At 38.6% G+C, this 21,997-nt stretch overlaps 1 protein-coding gene and 1 pseudogene across 10 annotated transcripts in view; both read right to left on the bottom strand.

Annotated features, from left to right (window-relative positions):
• SYNE2 (spectrin repeat containing nuclear envelope protein 2) overlaps window positions 1-21,997 on the bottom strand; it is a 338,449-nt gene that overhangs the window by 134,522 nt on the left and 181,930 nt on the right. For all 10 annotated transcript variants that reach the window (XM_047738768.1, XM_047738772.1, XM_047738776.1 and 7 more), the window contains exons 46-53: window positions 20,124-20,279; window positions 18,988-19,253; window positions 15,621-17,727; window positions 13,524-13,846; window positions 10,120-10,264; window positions 8,387-8,605; window positions 2,968-3,233; window positions 769-937 (exon numbers count right to left, since the gene is read on the bottom strand). In XM_047738768.1, coding sequence (XP_047594724.1) covers window positions 769-937; window positions 2,968-3,233; window positions 8,387-8,605; window positions 10,120-10,264; window positions 13,524-13,846; window positions 15,621-17,727; window positions 18,988-19,253; window positions 20,124-20,279 — 3,651 coding nt within the window. The remainder of the gene's footprint in view (window positions 1-768; window positions 938-2,967; window positions 3,234-8,386; window positions 8,606-10,119; window positions 10,265-13,523; window positions 13,847-15,620; window positions 17,728-18,987; window positions 19,254-20,123; window positions 20,280-21,997) is intronic.
• Window positions 7,091-7,374, bottom strand: LOC125105365 (40S ribosomal protein S29-like; annotated as a pseudogene).

Here is a 21,997-nt window from a genome sequence, read left to right as displayed (position 1 = left end):
CTACTTAGTGGAACTACCACAAAAACCCCTAATCAGTGAGGTATGGAAAATCCGGAGTTGTGCTAGGAGAGTGGCACACCCAGACAGGGCCCAGAGGGTCTGAGAGACTGCCCCCTTACCTTGCTCTATTCATTTCTTTTGTTGGCTGATTCTGAGTTGTATCCTTTACCAGTAATAGTAAAGTGCTTTCCTTACTTCTAGAAGGCATTCTAGTAAATTATTAAACTTGAGGAGGGGGTTATGGGAACCCCTGATCCACAGTGAGTCAGTCAGAATTACAGAAGAACCAGGACTTGCTTCTGAAGTGGCGGTGGTCTTGTGGAAGTGAGCCCTTAATCTGCGTGGTCTGTGCTAACTCCTGCTAGTTAGTGTTACAGTTGAATTGAATTGTAGGACACCTAGTTGGCTTCCAGAGCCTTGGGGGAAAACTCCCACACATTTGGTATGGGAAGTGTTGTGAGTAAAAACAGTTGCACTCCTATCAGAGATAAATCATACATCCTACTAAAGTCCATAGTCTAACACCCTACTCTATAATGCTCTGGGGACCTCCCCGACCTCTCAACTTTCTTCTCTACAACCTACCTACAGTGATCTCTTATAGCTTAGCCCACACCATGCCACAGGGCCTTTGTATGTGCTTTCTCTCTCCTGGACCACTCCCTCCACTCCAGTCACAAAGTTACCTCTGCCCCAAGGACTTTGGATTCAAGACTGCAGACCTGTGCTGGCCACATTCACTGGTTTCTCACTTCATTCCTCACTTACCTCAAACTGGTCTACCTTTTCTGGGTGGTCTTGTAATTCCATATTTTGGAAATAAGTTGCAGTCTGTTGAAATAAATTCTTCAAAGTAATTATTTCTTTTGTGAAAGAACGTCTTTCTTGGATTTCATTCTCCATCAATTCCTTATTTTCTTGAACTTTCTGGAAAAGCCTAACATACAACATCAAAATAAAATTCTTTATCCTGCTCTCTTGTGAGATAGTTTCATTTCAACAATTAACACAATGTCTGCAAAGTTCACAAAAGATCTTTTTCCTGAGCAAAAAGTACCATTTTCTATGATTTCGTTACTACATACACAAACATATACCAAATTCTATCACTCAATCAAAAACCTCTCTAAACTTCCATCTCAAAATATCCTCTTTTCACACTTTACATTCCAATTGCTCTCTCCATCCTACTTTTCTCCATGTGATCCTTGAGTTCAACTAAGTATGACATAGAGGGGAGAATGGAGTCACTGGTGGGCTTCTGGGGACAGATGACCCCATTAGCATTTTTATCTCAGCTGACCCCATTTGCTGTGGATGTAGCCACCTTATTAGTAGGGATGTTTAAGAGGTACTTTTCCTGAGAGCTATTTGGTAAGTATTTCTAGCTGTAAATATATTGTAACCTTTGACCCAGTCATTCGACTTCTTGGCCTCTTTCTCAAAGTATTAATCACAGATGCAGAAATTCTAGCATAAAAATCTCCACTACAGTGTTTTACAAAAGTGAAAAAAAATACATATAATTTAAAGGTTTTATGTTAGGGTTAAATTATGGGATAGTCACATGTGAAATACATGACATAGTTATGTTTTAAGGAACATTTAATGACAGGCAAATTAACATGATATGCTGATAAATCATTTAGCAAATAAAACAGTAGAGCATTATGGCCATAATTTGTTTAAAAATACAATCATAGTAAAAAAGATGAGGAATGACTGGTAGTGATTATTGCTGAGTGGTAAAATTAAAGGGGGGTTATATTAATCTTTATAATTTTCTACATTCCTAAACATCTTATAGGGTATCTATATTACTAAAATAGAAAAGTAACAAATATTAACAAAATTCAAAGGATATTCATCCTCGGTAATACCAAGATGGAGACTATGCGTTTCTTTTTATTATTATTGATCTTGTCCATCACCCCCCCCCACCAACTTTTTCGAGTCTAGTTGACACACGACATTACATTCGTTTCTGGTGTACAGTCTAGTGATTTGACAGGTTTATACATTATTCTATGCTCACCACAAGTATAGCTACCATCTGTCCCATTACATCGCTATTACAATTCACTGTATTCCTAACGATCTGCTTTTTATTCCCATGATTTACTCATTCCGTAACTGAAGGCCTGTATCTCCCACTTCCCTTCACCCATTTTGCCCATCCACTTCCCTCACTCCCCTCCAGTTCTGCTTTTTGTTGGCTTATTAATTTTTTTTTTGAGATCTAATTTATGAGTGGAATCATACGGTATTTGTCTTTCTCAGATTGACTTCTTTCACTTAGTATAATACCCTCTAGGTCCATCCATATTGTCTCAAGTGGCAATGATCTCATCCTTTTCTGTGGCTGTGTAATATTTTATTGGGTACATATACCATATTTTCCTTATTCTTTTGTCTACTGATGCATACTTTGGTTGCTTCTGTGTCTTGGCTATTCTAAATAATGCTGCAATAAACACAGGGGTGCATGTATCTTTCAAGGTAGCATTTTCATTCCTGCTGGGCAAATACCCAATAGTGGAATTATCAGAGCATACAATATTTCTATTTTTAATTTTGTGAGGGACCTCCATAGTGTTTTTCCACAGGGGATGTACCATTCCAACCTTTTTTATACTTTTCTGCGTTAACCCAATTCTATGGTATCATTTGTCATTATGCTTTATTTTTACATTTTCAAAATTCAGTATTTTCTAAATATTAAGCCTAGGGGCGCCTGGGTGGCTCAGTGGGTAAAGCCTCTGCCTTGGGCTCAGGTCATGATCTCAGGGTCCTGGGATGGAGTCCCCAGTCGAGCTCTCTGCCCGGCAGGGAGCCTGCTCCCCACCACATCTCTGCTTGCCTCTCTGCCTACTTGTGATCTCTGTCAAATAAATAAATAAAATATTTTTTTTAAATTAAGCCTGAATTATTAGGCACGTTTCCTTAATAGTTTTTCACAAGTCTTACTTGTTGCATCGTTCCTGCATTGATGTAATCTCTTGAAATGCTGGAATCATTTCTATAGCCTCTAAGCTTTGGGGAGCATTCTGGATACTTCTCATACGTTCAAGAAGTAAGGTCAGTAACAGCTGCTGCTTCTCCACATTTTCTTGGTAGCAGCATAAAGAATCTTGCAGCTCACAGAGCTCTTCTGTAGTGGCTGCCTCTTTGGTTTTTGAAATTTCAGGCAGATCCTCTTGAAGACGATCCAAAATAATTGCTTCTCGTTCAATCTAATTCAGTAAACAAAAAAAGAGAACTGACTTAATGAAGATGCACTCTGACCATTTCAGGAGCTGAAACAGACCTTGGCAATCATCATTTTTATATTCTGGCTGCTCAAAGGGTTCCTCGCTCAAAGTAGTGTCTGTCTTCCTCGAGCTGGGAATCTTATTCCTGCAGCATTGGAATCCCAGAGTTCCCATCCCAGCTGCCGATCTGCGATTAAAATGAAGTACTGCAGTCCTGAGCTGAAGGAAACACTGTTGAATAGTTTCATAAGTAATTTCCTTCTCCTTCGGATTTCAGTTGCAGAAAGCAGTGACTTCTCCTGAGATATCTATAAGCCAGAATGAGCACCCCAAAACTGCAACTCCTATATGAGGTTGGACAACTGCCAGACCATGCTTCTACAGGTGTTTTTTCTTCCACATCCTATTCCTGTATGCTCAAAAAGGTAAGTCCGGTACTTCCTCATTACTCGAACACCTACACCAAAGGGAAAACAGTCCTAACTATCATGTATTTGTCAACATGACAACATGCAGAACCCAGAAACACGTAACGTCGCGCATCTGCAAAATGGAGTTGTACCACCCTTGACCCCAGAATGAAGTCACAGAAAAGCAGATCCCTCTAACGCACTTCTTCAAACCCCGTAGCCCTCACCCTAGTTGTACCATACATTTACCAAATTCTGCCCTCGCACAGTCAGCTCTCCTGCTCTAATGTTCAAACTGAGTCAGCCACCTTGCAATCTTGACATTATGAAATATCATACTGGCCAACTAATTTATTCAACGCGAATGAAAACGATAAATGAAAATCTGGATCCAAAGGGTAGAAAATAAAATCTAAGAGAATTTAGGAATTCCAGCATAAATTAAGTTTCCAGGGGCTCAGTGGTCAAGGGCATGCCAGAATTCCGTAACGTAAGGATCAAGTTGTTCAATCCTACACCTCTACCATTAAGAAAGAGCCCCAGCATGGGAGGTGCTCATTGGGATTTTGGGGGCAGTCTATGCTATCTGGAGAATACTTCTCAGATGCATTTATCAGAATGCTGCCAGAGTTGAGGGAGGTCTGCAGCAGGGTCAGGCGCTGGTATAAGCTGCCCGGCCACTTGGGCCATATGATCCAGCTGAGCCGCCTGTCACTAGAATACATGGGTATAGACAATCCATCTCCGAAAGACCTAGTTACGGAATGTATGCTTTCCATCTCCTCAAACCAAATTCAGTTGGATTAGAAGTGCTAGTCTTAGGCAGGCAGCTACACTTCCACTGGGGAATAAGATAAAAGGGTTCCACTGGCTTGTTTTGCAACCTCTCTGCCAGAGAACCCACAAGCAAAGAAAGGAACTGCTGGTAGTGTCAGAGATAATTGTACACCTAGGGTTTCTGCTATACATCGGGGTTGAAAGAAGCATGTCTGTAACACAGAACTTAATGGAGCATCTCTTGGTGCTTCTGTGCCATGACAACCATAAAGGAGCCACCACGGCAACCATGACCCAGGAAGAGTAAAGCCTCGAAAGGTTCTGTCCTTTCTCAGTCCAGTACTCCTCTTTCCCCACCCCTGTTCCCTGAGATCACTTGCCAAAATAAACCACCTGCCCACGAGCCCCATCTCAGGCTCTGCCGTCTGATGAAAGTTGGTAAGTAATTAGGGAGAGGCATAATTAGGACAATTTTACTCAAAAGCCAGATAATACTTCAACTTATGACAGATAACCAAATCCAACCCAGTATTACTCAGGAGTGAAGAGAAATGAACTACTGATACAAACAGCAACAGGTATGCATCTCCCACGCATGATGCTTAGTGAAAAGATGCCAAACCCAAAAGGCACAAACTCTTCAAGTCCATTTATATGACATTCTGGAAATGGCAAGACAGAGGAATGGATGCCAGGGGCTGGAGGTGATAGAAAGGGCTGATTACAGAGGGGCACAAGAGAACTTTTGGAGGTGATGAAATCTTCGAAATCGTCATTTAGATTCATTGGTGATCATGTGACTGCGTTCATCAAAACTCAACCAACTTTATGCTAAAGAGGATGAAAACAGCTCCCAAATCAGTAAAACAGTTTCTACAAAAATTGTGCATTCATTCTTCTTCTAGAAGAGACTCTGCAGCCCCTGAATGATTTCCCTTGGACACAGAATTCTAATAATATGACTATAAAACTTTTAGGTTCACAGTCACTCACAGAGTCTGGAAAGGGAAAAGGAGCCATAGTAGCACCACAAGTAAACAGAGTGAAGGAGACTGATAACCCCATAACCAGCACTAGTAAAAGTCCTTTGAACTTTGGTACATGCTGAAGAAGTCAGCCTTATGCCTCCAATTATCCATGAAAGCATGACTTTATTCCAGCACATCATGATCACTGAAACAAAAATGAGGACTCTGAATAACCAGAGATGAATAATTAAATCAAGCAGATTCTGTGTAAGAAAACAGGAAGGTAAAATTTTAGGGGGAAAAGAAGGTAAATCAAAATTTCAATGTATATTTTAAGTCATAAGTTTAAAATACAACATTTAAGTTTCTGAAAATCTACTCATACAAAACCTTTATCCCATAAAGATACTGGGTTATTCTATTACTATCCACATCTTAAAAAAAGAAATCCATTCTGTCACATCCAGAAGCACCAACCATGCTAACGGGATCTCACATGTACAGGTGTTTAGATGATATCATTTTTATTAAACAGATACAAGCTACTCCTACAACAATTCAGTGCATGTAAATATCATTTAAGTTGATAGTTTCATCATTAAAAACGCCGGAGCATATGTCTGACTCCTCCTCTACCACTCACTTGTGCATTTGGGCAACTTACTCAGTCTCACTGTGTCTCACTTTCCTCATCTACAAAATGAGGGTAAATTAAAATATTTAGCTCACAGGACTGTTGTGAGAATAAATGATAATACGTATAAAGTGCTCAGAACTCTGCGGGACACACATGCATGCACCATGCCCGCCCAGTAAGTGTTACAGTTGCTGTTACTGTTACTACAGGACCATATATTTTGTCTGTGCTACTTGTGGATAAACACACTCCGCCACCAGATATTGTCAAATGTTTCCATCAACAATTATGAAGTTCTAAATGAACAGGGTCTGAATTAATCAAATATAATTGCAAATGGGTGTACAGCAATAGAGAGGCAATGTAGTAAAATAGAACAAAAGCTTAGAATTAGCCTAGACGTTGGTTTCAACAAGAGCTGTCCCTCAAGAAATATTTACTAACTGCCTACTAAGTGCAAGACCCTGGTCAGATTCTAAAGTTACAGCAGCGAGCAAAAGAGAAGTGGTCCTAGTCCGCAGCCTCAGCTTAATTACTAGCTGGGAGGTCTTGTGCCAACAGAAATCTCTCAGTGCCTCAGTATCCCCATCAATAAAATGGTAATAATATTTAACTCCCAAGGGCAATGCAAGGATTTGGTGGCATCCTGTGTGAGGAGCGCTCTTCGGGTGGCACACAGCCTACTTCAGGAACCCCATCGACTGTGCCAGTATGAATGGGAAAAAGAGGCGAGCAGCAGTAATTTACAAAGTATCTTCAAGTTTTAACATTCAAGAGTCTATTGACTAATCAAACCCTATTAGCACTACCAAAATGATAGTCATTTTCAAGAATATCAAGTTGAGGGGCGCCTGGGTGGCTCAGTTGGTTGGGCCTCTGTCTTCAGCTCAGGGTCCTGGGATCGAGCCCCACATCGAGCTCTCTGCTCGGCAGGAAGCCTGCTTCCCCCTCTCTCTGCCTGCCTCTCTGCCTACTTGTGATCTTTCTATCTGTTAAATTAATAAAATCTTACCAAAAAATTTTTTTAAAATATCAAATTGCTTTCCTTAATTGAAGTATTTTTATTTTATGTACAAAGAGCTAGCATTAAGGTAGGTATCTTGGATATCTGCTATAAGGTAGGTATCTTAGCTGACCCATTCGAGGAAGTTCACTTAATTCAACTTAATGAAGGCTGTACCCTCCCAGTGCTGATGGAAACACTGGAGGCACAGACTGAGGCCATTATTTCCAGATCAGACCACGCCAGTTTGAGCAGACATGGCAAGAACGAGAACCCTGGCCGAATTTTCTCCAATGGCTCCGGTAGAGCTGTTGGTGACCCATCTTGCTCTCTCAGATGCAATGGGGCAAAAAGAATACCAAATTTTAAAAAGAAAAATATGCTAGTGTTAAACATTTACATCCCAAAGTATGACCTACCTTCAGTCAAGTATTGACTCATTGTATTTCTCTCTTAAGTAAATTTAGCAGAAATTTTGACATGAATAAGGACTTTTTTTTTTTTTTAAAGATTTTATTTATTTATTTGACAGAGAGAGATCACAAGTAGACGGAGAGGCAGGCAGAGAGAGAGAGAGAGGGAAGCAGGCTCCCTGCTGAGCAGAGAGCCCGATGCGGGCCTCGATCCCAGGACCCTGAGCTCATGACCTGCCGAAGGCAGCGGCTTAACCCACTGAGCCACCCAGGAGCCCAGGACTTTCATTTAATGTTCTGACTTGTACTTCATTTATACTGATCCTTTGAAAAGATTAACGAACACCCTAGGATAATATTATATAATTTTAACTTTTCTTTCTAAATATATGTGGCTTAAATCCAGAATCATACTTAAATTAACATCTGTGATTGATATATTATTGAAGTTTTCTTTAAGAGAGTTTTCAGCAAGAGCAACATACATATTTTTAAGTCTATAGTTAACAATTAATTGGAGTAAGTTTCCATAGTTAACCACTGTAGTTAACTTCAAAATTAGCTGGTTATTATGAGTATTACTTAATTCTAACCTTTAGTATTCCGTTAAGACAGTCATTTAGGAGGGGTTAACTCAGATGCACAATAGAGATTTTAAAGCCCAAATGAGCAAGTACTTATTTGTAAGTATTACATGATAACAACAACAACAACAACAAAAATGGCACTATTAAGAAAAGAATTTGAATCATTTCTTGGAGATTATTTTAGTAGGACCTGACCTCTATAACAATTAGGTGTTACATATATGTGAAATAAACAAATCATACCAGTTGAGGAATTGTTTTATATAAAAACAAAATAAAGTAACAATTTAAATGACATTTACTAGGAAACTGGCTTGATTGTTGAAAATGAAGCACTTACTTCTTCACTGACAAATTTCCACTCCCACTTCAGTTCTTCGCACCATATCTCCCATTCTTTAGTGGCTTCCAGCAAATTCAACCATTTGTCCCACAAACCTGTCGTGGTTCTGAGCAAACACATGTCATCACTGTCCGTGCACGCAGGTCTCAGGTGTCTCAGGACCTGACGTAGTTTCATTAATTCTTCTTTGGTTGATAGGAGCTTTGACCCCAATGCCTTAGGAAAGAAAAGGAATAGGAGGAAAAGAACGTCTATTAATTTTTTTCAGAGACTTATAAACTTCTAAAGATCTTGAACTACTGATGATTTTAAATCATTCAGTAAGTATTCCATGATCTATTTTTTAGTCCTTTTAGAAGTTAATTTGAGACAGAACTACCTATGTATTATTGTGTTGTCCACGAATTTGGAACTAAGGTGACAAAAATGACCCATAAACCAATTCTTCGAAGTAAGAGTTTTGAAAGGTGAACATCCTAAAAGGTCACTGTTATTTTGATATAAGTCTCATTATTTCACTAGGTTGTTAATTTGCACTATACTTATCAACCACCAACGCATTATTTCGGGTTTTTGTTGTTTCTTTGGGGACAGATGTTAAGCATAGATAATTTAGAATGTTTTCATTCAAATCCTAATAACATAATGCCATAGATTCTAACAGATAAAAATAAACAAATACAAAAATTGCATGGAAAGAATAAGAAGTACCCAGAGTTTAGCCTTATGATAGTTGCATTAAATTTTCTGTAATTGATCCAGCAACATCCAATAAAATAACATGAAAGAGGGGCGCCTGGGTGGCTCAGTGGGTTAAAGCCTCTGCCTTCGGCTCAGGTCATGATCCCAGGGTCCTGGGATCGAGCCCCACATCGGGCTCTCTGCTCCACAGGGAGACTGCTTCCTCCTCCCTCTCTCTCTGCCTGCCTCTCTGCCTACTTCTGATCTCTGTCTGTCAAATAAATAAATAAATAAATAAATAAATAAATAAATAAATCTTAAAAAAAAAAAAAAACATGAAAGATGAAGCTTTAGAAAGAGTGATCACTGGGCTCCTGAGTAGCTCAGTCAGTTGAGCATCTCCTCTTGATTTCCACTCAAGTCTTGGTATCAGGGTTCTGAGATCGAACCCTGCCACGGGTTTCCCACTCAGCAGGAGTCTGCTTGAACGTCTCTCCCTTGGCTCCCCTCCTACCTACTCACACATGCTCTTTTTTTTTTTAAGATTTTATTCATTTATTTGACAGACAGAGATCACAAGTAGGCAGAGAGGCAGGCAGAGAGAGAGAGGGAGAAGCAGGCTCCCTGCTGAGCAGAGAGCCTGATTAGGAACTCGATCCCAGGACCCTGAGATCATGACCTGAGCCGAAGGCAGAGGCTTTAACTCACTGAGCCACCCAGGCGCCCCCTTACACACACACTCTCTCTCAAATAAATAAATTAATTAAAAAAGAAGAAAGAAGAAAGAAGAAGAAGAAAGCAAAAGAGTAATCACTAAGAACAGTTTGCTACTGGTTTGCTACAGTCCCGTGACTCCGAATGATGAACTCTCTTGGAACCACTGTTTTATGTTTTCCCTTAGTGTATGGTTTGGGGTATCTTCTTGAGTGCACAACTTAGATTGAAGATTTCTGTGGGTCACAACAAAGCCACATTCCCTGCTGCCACCTCTTGCTCCTTCTGCCAATTTTCTGCATACAGTCTTATTAGAGATGTACAAATACTATTACCTTGCTCTGTTCCAAGCGCTCTAAAGCTTCTTTGTAAGACGCTGGCAACGGAAACACAGACTGCCCAAGAACTGCCTCCATTTGGTTTAAGTCAGTGCAAATTTTCTCTTTAATTTTTCTGTAGCATTTGTAATTCTCAAGACACCTGTGAAACACAGTTAAGGGGGGAAAAAGTGATATTAAATTTTATTTAGTATAATAAATTCTGGACTTCCCAGAATGAATTCTGAACACTTAATAAAAAACAGAATGAAATTCTCGTTTTGCTATTCAATGTTTTCCAACAAATTTTTATTGACTGTCTCCTTCTCATAGGGACCTGCATAAGACTTTTAACATAAACTTAACGGTGAGGTAAGAGTATTCCCAAAACACTTAAGCTGTAGGGGCGCCTATGTGGCTTCATGGGTTAAGCGCCTGCCATTGGCTCAGGTCAAGATCCCAGAGTCTTGAGATTGAGTCCTCTGTGGGGTTCCCTGATCAGTGGGGAGTCTGCTTCTCCTTCTCCCTGCTTGTGCTCTCTCACTCTCAAATAAATGAAAAAAAATCTTAAAAATAAAAAAGTCTAAACTGTACAACTGCATTCTTTAACACTGCTAATGAAGTATAAATTCTTCACTGAAATTCTTGTAGTGAACCATTAATTCAATTTCCACAATTTAACTTAAGGAATTAGTCCTCAAAGTAGGAATTTATCCTAAACCTGATAAAACCTCTGCACAGTAAAATCTTTTTACTTATTAAACTATTAATTAAAATGGCAAATATTGGAATATACTTTTATATATAACAAAAGACATGGTTAAGTAAATTACAACAATCCATTTTATAAAATATTTTATAGCAAATATAATTACTTTATGAAGTTTTGTTAAAATAAGGAAAAGAGCACATAGAGCAGCATATTTTTATAGAGCATAATGTTGTGCTATATTTAAGAGCACTATAAATAAGACTGTCTGTATAAAACTGATAGTCTAGGGACGCCTGGGTGGCTCAGTTGGTTAAGCAGATGTATCCCACCAACTGGGACTTGATACCTTGCTGTATTTTCTACCGAATGAATAATCTTGTCCACATACCTAACTTATTTAAAGACTTTTTTTTTTTTTTTGTAATGTTGAGTTCATCCTATCTGATTTCCAAGGAAGTAATTGGCTTGAATCTGAGAACACCTGAAATCTATGGCTCTACATTCCAGATCTAAAAGGTCTTTCCTTTTGATGTGGGTTTTTATTCATTTTGAAATATTTTTGAACACTGGGGTCTCTGGAACTACTAGGTCTGTAGAACTGTAATTGTGGAAAAAAAAAACTTGCTTGCAGCTTTAACAATTAGAAATTCTTCCCAAATAAAACTGGTCTTCAAGTGTGTGTGGCAAAAGGCCACATGGCTCAGGTCATGATCCCAGCGTCCTGGGATCGAGTCCCACACCGGGCTCCTTGCTCATCAGGGAGCCTGCTTCTCCCTCTGCCTCTGCCTGCCATTCTGTCTGCCTGTGCTTGCTCTCTCTCCCTCTCTCCCTCTGACAAATAAATAAATAAAATCTTTAAAAAAAAAAAAAACTGATAGTCTAAATCCCTCCCTGAAAATAATTTAAAATCCAGTATCAAATACATTTTTAAAAAATTATTAAAATATAATAATAAACTACAAAGGAATTAAGGAGTATTCAGAGGCCCAGAGTATATCAAAGTGGAAACAGAGAGAAATAAGATGAGCCCTAAGGACAGTTTTTCACTTTGAGGGCATTTGCTGAGTTTCAATTTTATTAACTTCTTCCTGGAATGCTGGGTGCCAGAAGATAAAGACTCAACCCAGGACAGGTATTTAATAGGAAACCCTCTCTGTAAAGATATTTGTAACATATATAACAAAAGACCAACTTCCAGGGGCGCCTGGGTGGCTCAGTGGGTTAAAGCCTCTGCCTTCCGCTCTGGTCATGATCCCAGGGTCCTGGGATAGAGCCCTGCATTGCGCTCTCTGCTCAGCAGGAAGCCTGCTTCCCTTCCTCTCTCTCTGCCTGCTTCTCTGCCTACTTGTGATCTGTCAAATAAATAAATAAAATCTTAAAAAAAAAAACAAGACCAACTTCCAAAATATAGCCTAAATCTCTACAAGTCAATAAAAAAAATATGAGCAACCCAGTAAAAATTGGGCAATGGCTTGAACAGGCATTTTTCAGAGGATGAAATATGAAAGACCAAGAAATACTCAAAAAAGAGGCTCAAATATATTAATAATAATAGAGATGCAGATTAGAACCACAGTGAAATATCACTTCTATCCATCAGACTGGCAAAAATTAAATCTCCCTTGGGGAACCTAGGTGACTCAGTTGGGTAAGCATCTGACTTCAGCTCATGTCATGATCTTGGGGTCCCGGGTTGGAGCCTCGTATCAGGCTCCATTTTCAGTGGGGCATCTGCTTGTCATTCGTGCTCTCTCTCTCTCTCAAGTAAATAAAACCTTTAGAAAAGAAAATTAGATCCCCTAACATCGGGTACTGGTGAGGATATGCAACAGCTTGAACACAGATTGTCCTTGGAACACTAGTTCTAAGTAAAATCATACAGAATTTAAAATGTAAGGTGTACACGCCTGTTGGCCCCACAATCACAATCCTTGGTATATATTCCAGGGAAGCTCTTGAATTTAAAAATGTTCCTATTGGCACCGTTTGTAAATGCAGACTAGAAAAACCCAAACATCTATCAAATAGCTGGGTGACTGAATTTTGCTATAGACAAGAACGTGAATAAACTTCACCATCATAATGATGAATTTGAAAAAATGAAGTGACAGAAGAATACACATACATGAAAATGGAGCACAAACACATAGTAAAAATATTTTAAAAAGGAAGAAAAATAGTAAATAAAAAATTGGACATAATGGTTAATTCTGAGAAGAAAGGACCACACAAGAGAATTCAAAAGTCATGATGTTTACCTTTGAACTTTTGGGTACAAAGCTCTTTGTTTGATCATTATTCTTTATATCTTATGCAGACTTTTATAAACATTCTGTTGTACATACTCAATATTAAATACAAGTAAAATAAATATAGTATTTGCTATGGTCTTCTGCAGATAATGATTTTTAAATGTTTCCATATTTTCCAAGTTATTTCCTTCTTTTTATTTTATTTTATTTTATTTTAGATTTTATTTATTTGAGAGAAGTGGGGAGGATCAGAGGGAGAAGCAGACTCCCTGCAGAGCAGGGAGCCCGATCCAGGACTTGATCCTGGAACCCCAGGATCATGACCTGAGCCAAAGGCAGTCATCCCAACCAACCGAGCCACCCAGGCATCCCCCAAATTATTTCTAATGTGTACATGCTAATTAAAAAAAAATCTTAATTTTGTTCTTGAAGCATTACCTTTAGGAAGAAGTACCTACCTTTCTAGTTCACTTTCCTTTACTTTGGCTGCCTCCATCATGGCTGAATCCTTAGAAAGTAATTCCTGCATAGTACCCTGGAGTTGTTGTTGGGCTTCAGGGCTGGATATAGTCCCCAGCTTCTCAGTGAGGTCCTGGATGTCTGCAATTGTGGATTGCAATTCCTCTTGTTTCCAGCCAGGCATCTCCAGTGGTGCTTTTGGATTATCAAGATCTACTTTATGGGACGCAACAATGGCTTCACGGGCAGTCAAGATCCCCATCGCCCTGATGACTGCCTCATTATAGTGTGTTATACTTTCACAAGCATCATTCAAAACATCCTGGTGAATAGGAAATTAAATGTTGCAACAAAGCTGTCAAACTTTGAGGATTTTTATCATTCTTGAGTTTTTATAGGCATTCATAATATGTCTGGGTCTTATAAGGGTTAGCATCTCCTACTTTTAGTTTGACAATATTAGACTAGTATTTTTGCTTGCATAAAGAAAAATTATTTCTAGATTTGCTAAGAAATCTGTCCTAAATTCAAAAATACATCTCATGAATCATGTCTGACAATATATATCCCTGTCCTAGAACTCTTATATTACACAATGAATTAAATAAAACAACGGGATATATTTAATGTATATAACTTTAACAAATGTTGTTGGGAGGGGGAATTAAAGAAAACACACACAAAAAAAAACCCAGATTTCTTGTGTTTTTATTTTAGTTTTTTAAAACTGTATTTATTTATTTTAAGTAATCTCTATACCCAACATGGGACTCAAACTCACAACCCTAAAATCACAACCTGTGCTAAGATCAGGAGTCCGATGTTTAACCAACAAAACCACCCAGGTGCCCCACCCATCTTGTGTTTTTAAATAAATGGCTCTGCCACTAACTTTAGTTTTGAGCACATTCCCTAATGTCTCAGACTTTAGCCTTCTCACGGAAATAACAAGTAGCCAAAATAGATAACTTTGCAGGTCCCTTCCAGTTTGGCTCTGATCTATTATTCTGGAGATTTAGGTCATAGTTCCTGGAAACTACATTAAAATCAAGTAGAGAAGTACTAACTTTACTCAACATTTGTTAAGTACCAATTTAAAGAACATATTAAGATTCATACTATGACTTGACTTTACAGCACTTAAACCTATCAAAATATTTCAAAAATATTATCTAATAATTCTTTGGATTTCCCCATTCTGTAAATTTCATGCAACAATTCTAAAAACACAGTGAAGGGCATTATACTAAGTACAAGTGTCGCAATAATGCCTAAGCTGTCTATCTTATTATTGTGGAAAAGGAGGGAATTTGTTGGACTCATTCTATAACAGAGGTCAGCAAACTTTTCCAGTAAAGGGTCAGACTGAGTATTTTAGGCTTTACATGCCATCTGGGCTATCACAACTACTCGACCAGGCAGCCATAGACATTCTCTAAAGAAATGAACACGGCAGTGATCCAGTAAAACTTTATTTACAAAATCAAGCACTGTGCGCAGATTTGGCCCATGAGCCTTCATCTGGTGACCCCCGCTATAAAATCAGATCTGGATGCAAATCCTCGTTCTGTTAGTGCTGCAAGAGCTGAGAAAATGTTGATACTCTGAACTTAAATTTCCTTATTTTAAAATGGGGCTATTAATAGCAACCACTTCACAGGGTTGCTGTGAGGATTAAAAACAAAGTACTGAGCACAGTGCCTAGACACTGAAAGTTCTAAATAGAGGGGGAATTATTGTATGTTCTTTTCACTATACCCTATTTCTTCTATTATGCCCCACCAGTTCTAACAAAACCCAAATTTTGTCTGAGCTCAATAGAGGCTACAGGGGTATAGAAATAAAGGTGTCACACTCCTCCTTCCCATCTATAACGCACTGACTGTATTTAGATGTAAAATGAGTTAAGTTAGTTGGCCTGCTGCAAGTTAGCCTGTTGCAAGTTTTTAAAATGACTATTCCATGGGGGAATGTTCATGCAGAACCTGGAACTTCTTAAGAAGCATACTAACATACACACATACTAACTAGAATAAAACCTAAAACCATGAAGTAAAAAGAAATGCACTAACTACTGAATTAAGAAAAAAACTTACCGTGCGCATATCAATGCTTGTATTAACCTGTGCGTGAAGATCTTCAATGTCCCGCAATTTTGTCTCCACTTCACAAGCGTCGGAAGAATTTTCATCTCTTTGCTTCTCAGTAAGGGCCACAGCTTTCATGCCATCCACTTCTGCCTGAACTTGCTCTTGAAACGCTTCGCAATTCTCCTTTTCATTTTGAATATGTTCAATGTCCAAATTTATAAGTAAAGGCTGCTCTAACTGAGACTTTATCTGATTGAAAACATGTAAGGAATTTTCCAGTTTGTCCTGAAAATCCTTTTCATCCATTTCTTGTGGTTGGGATTTGAGGACTCCGTTTTGGAGAATCTTGTGTATCCTGTCATTTTCTTCTGCATACAGCTTTATTTGGAGTATTTCTTTTTCTTTGAATGAGTCATCAAAGGCCTTACTTTCATTTAATTTCTTTATTATCTCTTGACACAAGCACATGGCTTTCTCAATTCTCTGCTTCAAAATTTGAGCACTGAGCAAACTGCTTTCTTGCGATGTAGGGGGCATTCCTAATACGGCTTCCGCCCTTTTCTTAATTTGCAGATCCACAGCCCTCAATTTATTTAGTGATGCTTGGTATTTGCCATATTCTGCCATGAAGGTGTCCAGCTGCTTGATTTTTTCTTCAAGTTCCTTCTCTTTTTCAAATACTAGGGCTTGTAACTGGTCGAGCTGGGAACAATCCCAGTTTAGTCCCATGAAGCCGAACACTTCTTTGAGTTTCAGTAGCCCTAGGATACTAGACTGAATACTGGTGATTTGGTCTTTAAGACCGTAGAGCTCCTCTTTAACATCTTCGTTTATGTCTTGAGTTAGCAGCAGTTCATTGCGCTGTATGTGGTCAACCTCCTTCTGAAGCACAGAGGCCTTTTCATGGAATTCTCTGTAAAAATGTCTCTTCTGCTCTACTTCATTCCATTTATTTTGAATGAATCTTTGCATTCTGTTGGCTCTTGTCTTAAGATTTTTGAGCTGGTCGTCCAGAAATAATCTTTCGAACACACTTAGATCCTTACAGATGTGCATTTGCTCCTGAAGGTGGGCTGCGACGACACTCTGTGTCTCCTGCAGTTCCTCCTGAGATCTCGTCAAAGTGGCCTGCTCCTGCTCTAGCTCAGCCTGTGTGGAGGCTGTTCTCATCTTGGGAATTATCAGCGCCTCATTTTCTTGAAGTGAGAGTTGCACCTTCTCTATGACTGCGATTAATCTGTTCCTTTCTTCCAGTTTAAATTCCAATTGCTGTGACCTTTCCGTCGATTTTAAAATTAGCATCTGGTACTGATTCTGCACGTCCTGTAGGATGTGATTTAAATCATTGCTCTCACCCGCCGTAAGGTTGGGAATATTATTTTTGACCTCTTCAACCAATGACTCCACGGCCTGCTGCTTCTCCAGGATGCTGTCGTGGGTCACCTTGCATTTCCTGATCTGTGACAGAATGTCATCGGGGAGAAGGGAAATGGCGGGAGTGAGTTCACCAAGCAGATTCTTGACCCACAGCATAATCTCTTTCATCTTGTTCCTTATTTCATACTTCTTGATCTGATTTTCCACCTGGGTGTTTAATGGCTCCGAGGCTTCTAATTGCTTCTGCAAGTTATCCACTGCACTTTCCAAAGTATTCTTTTCTTTTTCTCCCCAAATCCTCTTCATCTGAAATTCAGCTCGCCCCTTTAAAACAGAAAATTGATGCTTGATGATCCGGAGTTCAGTGGCCAAGGCAACCATGTGTGCGCTCCCCCCTTCTTCTTCCGGAGAGTTTGGCCCAAACTGTAGGCACTGCTGCTGCTGCTGCTGCTGCAGAGAAGAGCCCAGGTCTTGGATCTCGCTCATGAGGAGCGTAAACTCCTCGTGCTCCACTGCTTGCTGAGAATACTTCTTCTGAGCCAGCTGTTTCCCCTGCTCCCAGCTGTGGGCAAGTTGCTTGATCTGGCTTTCCAACAACTTCTTATCCATGTCGGTCAGACACTTTGATAAGTTTTCCCATTCGATTTTCATCTTGCTTAAAGAACCTTTCTCTTTTTCAACCGACGCCAGGAATTTTTTAATTTTGTCCAGATAGGTTGCACTGTCTAGGGGTCCCCTAGAAAGAGAAAAACAAACAGAGCTTGTTAATACTTACTACATACCAATATGAGGTTAGAGGTCATTAAAAGAAATGAATTCTTTGAATTCTCAGAAGAGACTATTAGGTCGTCTCTAAGAGCACTCCTCATAAAAATAAAAATCAGAATCTAGTTAGTGTGGCTCTCGATTAGCCTATGACAATGTAGAAAGCTCACCTGTAAGGTATGTTTCATAAAAATGGAGAACCACAGGAAAGGAGTGAAGAGGGAAAGGGAACAATGTCTGTAAAAGGACTGAATTGTGAAGGACTTGCGCAAGGCTGAGTCTAGGACTAAGAAATTACCACAAAATCCAACCAGGTCACTATTATTTTGCCAACAATAATGACTAAGAGGGTATAATCATCCGGCTAGTGTTTTGAATATAAAATTGTTTCCTCAAAAGGAGATCACTGGAAGTAAACCGCATTAAGGCAAAACTATAAAATCAACCTTTTTATGGTGGGAAAGTATTTACACAGTAAGATTCTATCTACAACCATTTGCTATTATTTTCAAAGCCAAAAGGAGTGCATATATATATATATATATATATATATATATATATATATAATTAGGATAGATATATATTTAGTATGTTCCAAACTATTTAAGCCAATTATGCTGATACTCAGCAACTGCAAACATAGAATATTTCTTTCCACCCCCACAGTTTAGGATAAACTCTTGACAAAAAGAGTGCTAAATTCCATAGAATTTAAATCTATTGGGCAGAATTTCCTGTGAATTAATAAATTATTTGTAAAATGAATATGATTTAATTGTACAATCAATACAAATCATATAAAATTTATTGCACAAAATGGACAATTTTCTTCAATGGTTCCCATATGGAATTAATTTCATACTGTAGTATTAAAATCATAATATCCTTTCACAGTATAAATTCTTAAAACTCAGGGCCTATCTGTGGTAGTGCAGCCTATGCTTGAATAAAAAGAATGCAAGTCCTCAATCCTTTTTTTTTTTTAAATATTTATTTTATTTTAGAGAGAGAGCAAGCGTGCGCATGGGATGGGGTTGGGGGGCGTGGGGGGTGAACAGGGGACAGACAGTGAGAAATCCTGAAGCAGACACCGACTCCTGGCTGAGTGCAAAACCTGTTTCGGGCTGAATCCCCAGAACCCTGAGATCATGACCCAAGCAGAAACCGAGAGCTATACGCTCAACAACGAAGCCACCCAGGTGCCCCACAAGTCCTAAATTCTTATACTTACACTTTTAGACTTTCCTTCTCTGTCAACAAGGCTTTCACTGAGGTTTCAACTGAAGCAAGGTGCTCCTGAAAATCATTAAGGAGATAATATTGGCTTTCTTTATTTTTCTTCAAAGTCCTAAGTGCCTGAAGCAGATGGTCCAAGTGGTGCACGGAATGTCCTGCGTTCTGAAGAACGAAGGCACTTGTTTCTGCTTTATCGAGACACTCAGTTTGTTCTAGTGGCTCAATGGCTGTTTTCTTTGCTTCCAACTGGGCATATAATTCCTAAAAACAAGTCAAGGAAATCAGTAAATACATACTCACTCATTAATATTTTTCTTTCCAATAACACATTCTATCCCAAAAATGGGCTTTAAATATATCATTTGTACACACAGAAACTAAGGTGCTGACATTTAAAACCTTTTTTCCACTAGACTCATGTTAAAATCTAGACTGAAACTCAGAATTGGTCTAGGATTTAATAGCAATTAGATCTCCCTATTGTGTTAAAAGGTTCTACAATGTCTACAGGAAGACTTATCATATTTTTGGATTGTTCTAGATTTATATGCACTCCATTTATATACATCCTTTATGTATATCTTATTTTTATTATTCACATACATCACCCCCTCTTTCCCATTTTAAATACATGTTTACAGTCATGTAAACTCAGCTAGAATTGTACAGGTCATTTTTTTAAAAACATGACCATGTATTGGACTTTTAAGATTACACAGCTATAAATATATAAATATATAAACATAGTTATGTAAGCACAGCTGTAAAATGAAGGAGTACCCCATAATGTTGGTAATCAGGAAAAGTAAACTTGTCAGAATCTGAAGAACACATCTGACAAGGAAGAGGAATGATAAGTCAGAATTTCCAAATTCTGTTACTGAATAAGTAAGTTTTTAGGAACTTCATGAAAAAAGACTAATGTTCATTAAACTCTTCCACTTTTTAAATGGAAAGATTTATACAACTTACTGATTAGTACATAATTATATAGTTACCAAAATGATCATCAGGCAAAGGTTAAATGAGACTTTTCATTCTGTGCAAGCAAGTTTCTGGTAATTAAAATATATTGTATTGCACTGGATAAATGATGCAATCATGTTGTCAGTGTTTTTCTTGTTTCCATACCTCTATCTCCTTTAATTGTTCATTTCTTAACATAACATCTAATTCTAAAGGTTGATTTTGCAGCTCATTGACTTTGTGCTCATCTTCAGTGTTTTTCATGCTTTCTTGAACATCCAGAGAAAGTTGTTTTGACAAAACCACTTCTACAGTTGCATTCTGAAAACATAAAAAGATTAATTGCTGAATAGTCTACCTTACAAATAAATAATTTTTCTTTCTCTTGGTGAAAACATTCCAGTTCCTTCTATTTACTTAGATTAAAGACTTTTCAAAAGTAAAATTGGGCATTATCAAAAATGATTTTTCCATACAATATTTAATTGCCTTTATTGGTATCCCACCAAAAAAAAAAAACAACAAACACACACAAAAAAACCCTTTTTGGCAAGACAGTATAGGATCTATGATTATGTTGTGAGGCATAATCTAGTCATAAGGAAAGAAAACAGATACAGAAAAAACAAAAGTTCCGAAGTTTATGCTTAGTATTCACTGCAATGCAGAGGACAGGGCAAATAAGAGGCGTTCAACATTACTATTGATAGTTTAAAATAGTAAGTGGACAAATGGCAGAAACACCAAGATTTCATGGTATTAAGAATGAATTATGCCTTACAACAATTCATAGGAAGAACTCCAAGCTGGGTAAGGCAGGTTATACAGGTAGTAACGTGATCTTTTCTGAAAGCCACAAGAACTTGACTTTCTCATAGGGTACACAGAGACTGCACCTGCATTCACTGATTCATTCTTTGGACAAATATTTGTTGAGTACATGCATGAACCAGGAGCCATGTCCAAAATACTAAAAAAGATTTCCGATATTTTGTGAAGGTATTAGTTTTTATTTTCCAGTTGCTACATAAATGAAATACCATTTGATTTTGTCAAATACTTTCATGTTAGTAACATCTGTAGCAAGTCTGTGAATAAGACGTGTCCACCTCCCCCAACAAGGTAGAAACTGTTGTACAAATGCTACATGGATAGCACTACAGACTGTTAACAGTAAGGGTAACTGAGTAAGAGATACATGCAAACTTTCTGTACCATCTCTGCAACTTTTCCATCAATGTAAAACTACCCTAAAGTTAAAAGATTATATAAATGAAACAGATATACGGAGGTGTATGTGTCTGGAGCTTCACTGAAACTAACTGGTAAGAAAATTCAGCTGACCAGTGTTAACTGATCTCAACATAATTGGCACTTAGCACAAGTCACTTCTTTAAAAGGCTACAAAGGATTAAAATGATTCTATACATTTCCTCCATTCCAAACAATTTATTTATGCAAGACTATAGCTAAAAACCTACAGGAAGACAGCATCTCAGGAGGAAGGATCCAGGAAGAGAGCAAGAGGGGGTCACACCACAGGCTCCAGCAGCCTATGGGGGCTCCTTACCAGGAGCCACAATCACCGGGGATGGACGCATGCCTCCCACTTGACTTGATGGTTATTGTTCCTTATAGTACCCCTCCATCCACCTACAGAATAAGAAAGAGTGCCTGAGGTAAAGGCTGAGGCATTAGACCCTAGGAAGACTTTACTTAGGATTAATCATCTACTAAGAATTCAGAGCCCTTGGTCTATCTTACCTCATAAACCACTGATTTGAGGACTAGCAACAATTTGCCACTTGTAATCTGCCTTTTGTGGTCAGAGAGAGCATTCTGAAAACCTGAAATCAGCCCAAAACACCACTTGTTTACCACCTCCAAAAGCCATGTGTCTCCCTTGGCAGAAAATCCAACAGAGTCCCTCAAACGAACATTTCAAGTTGAAAAGGTAACATTCCCTTGCACATGCCAGAGAGGTTGGAACACAGACTCTAGGTCCTGACTGGCTACTGGAAAGACTCTTTTGAAACCAG

This window comes from Lutra lutra, chromosome 7, assembly GCF_902655055.1.
Source record: "Lutra lutra chromosome 7, mLutLut1.2, whole genome shotgun sequence".
Lineage (NCBI taxonomy): Eukaryota > Metazoa > Chordata > Mammalia > Carnivora > Mustelidae > Lutra > Lutra lutra.
The sequence above is the reverse complement of the archived record's forward strand: the minus strand, read 5'-3'. Positions and strand labels throughout refer to the sequence as shown.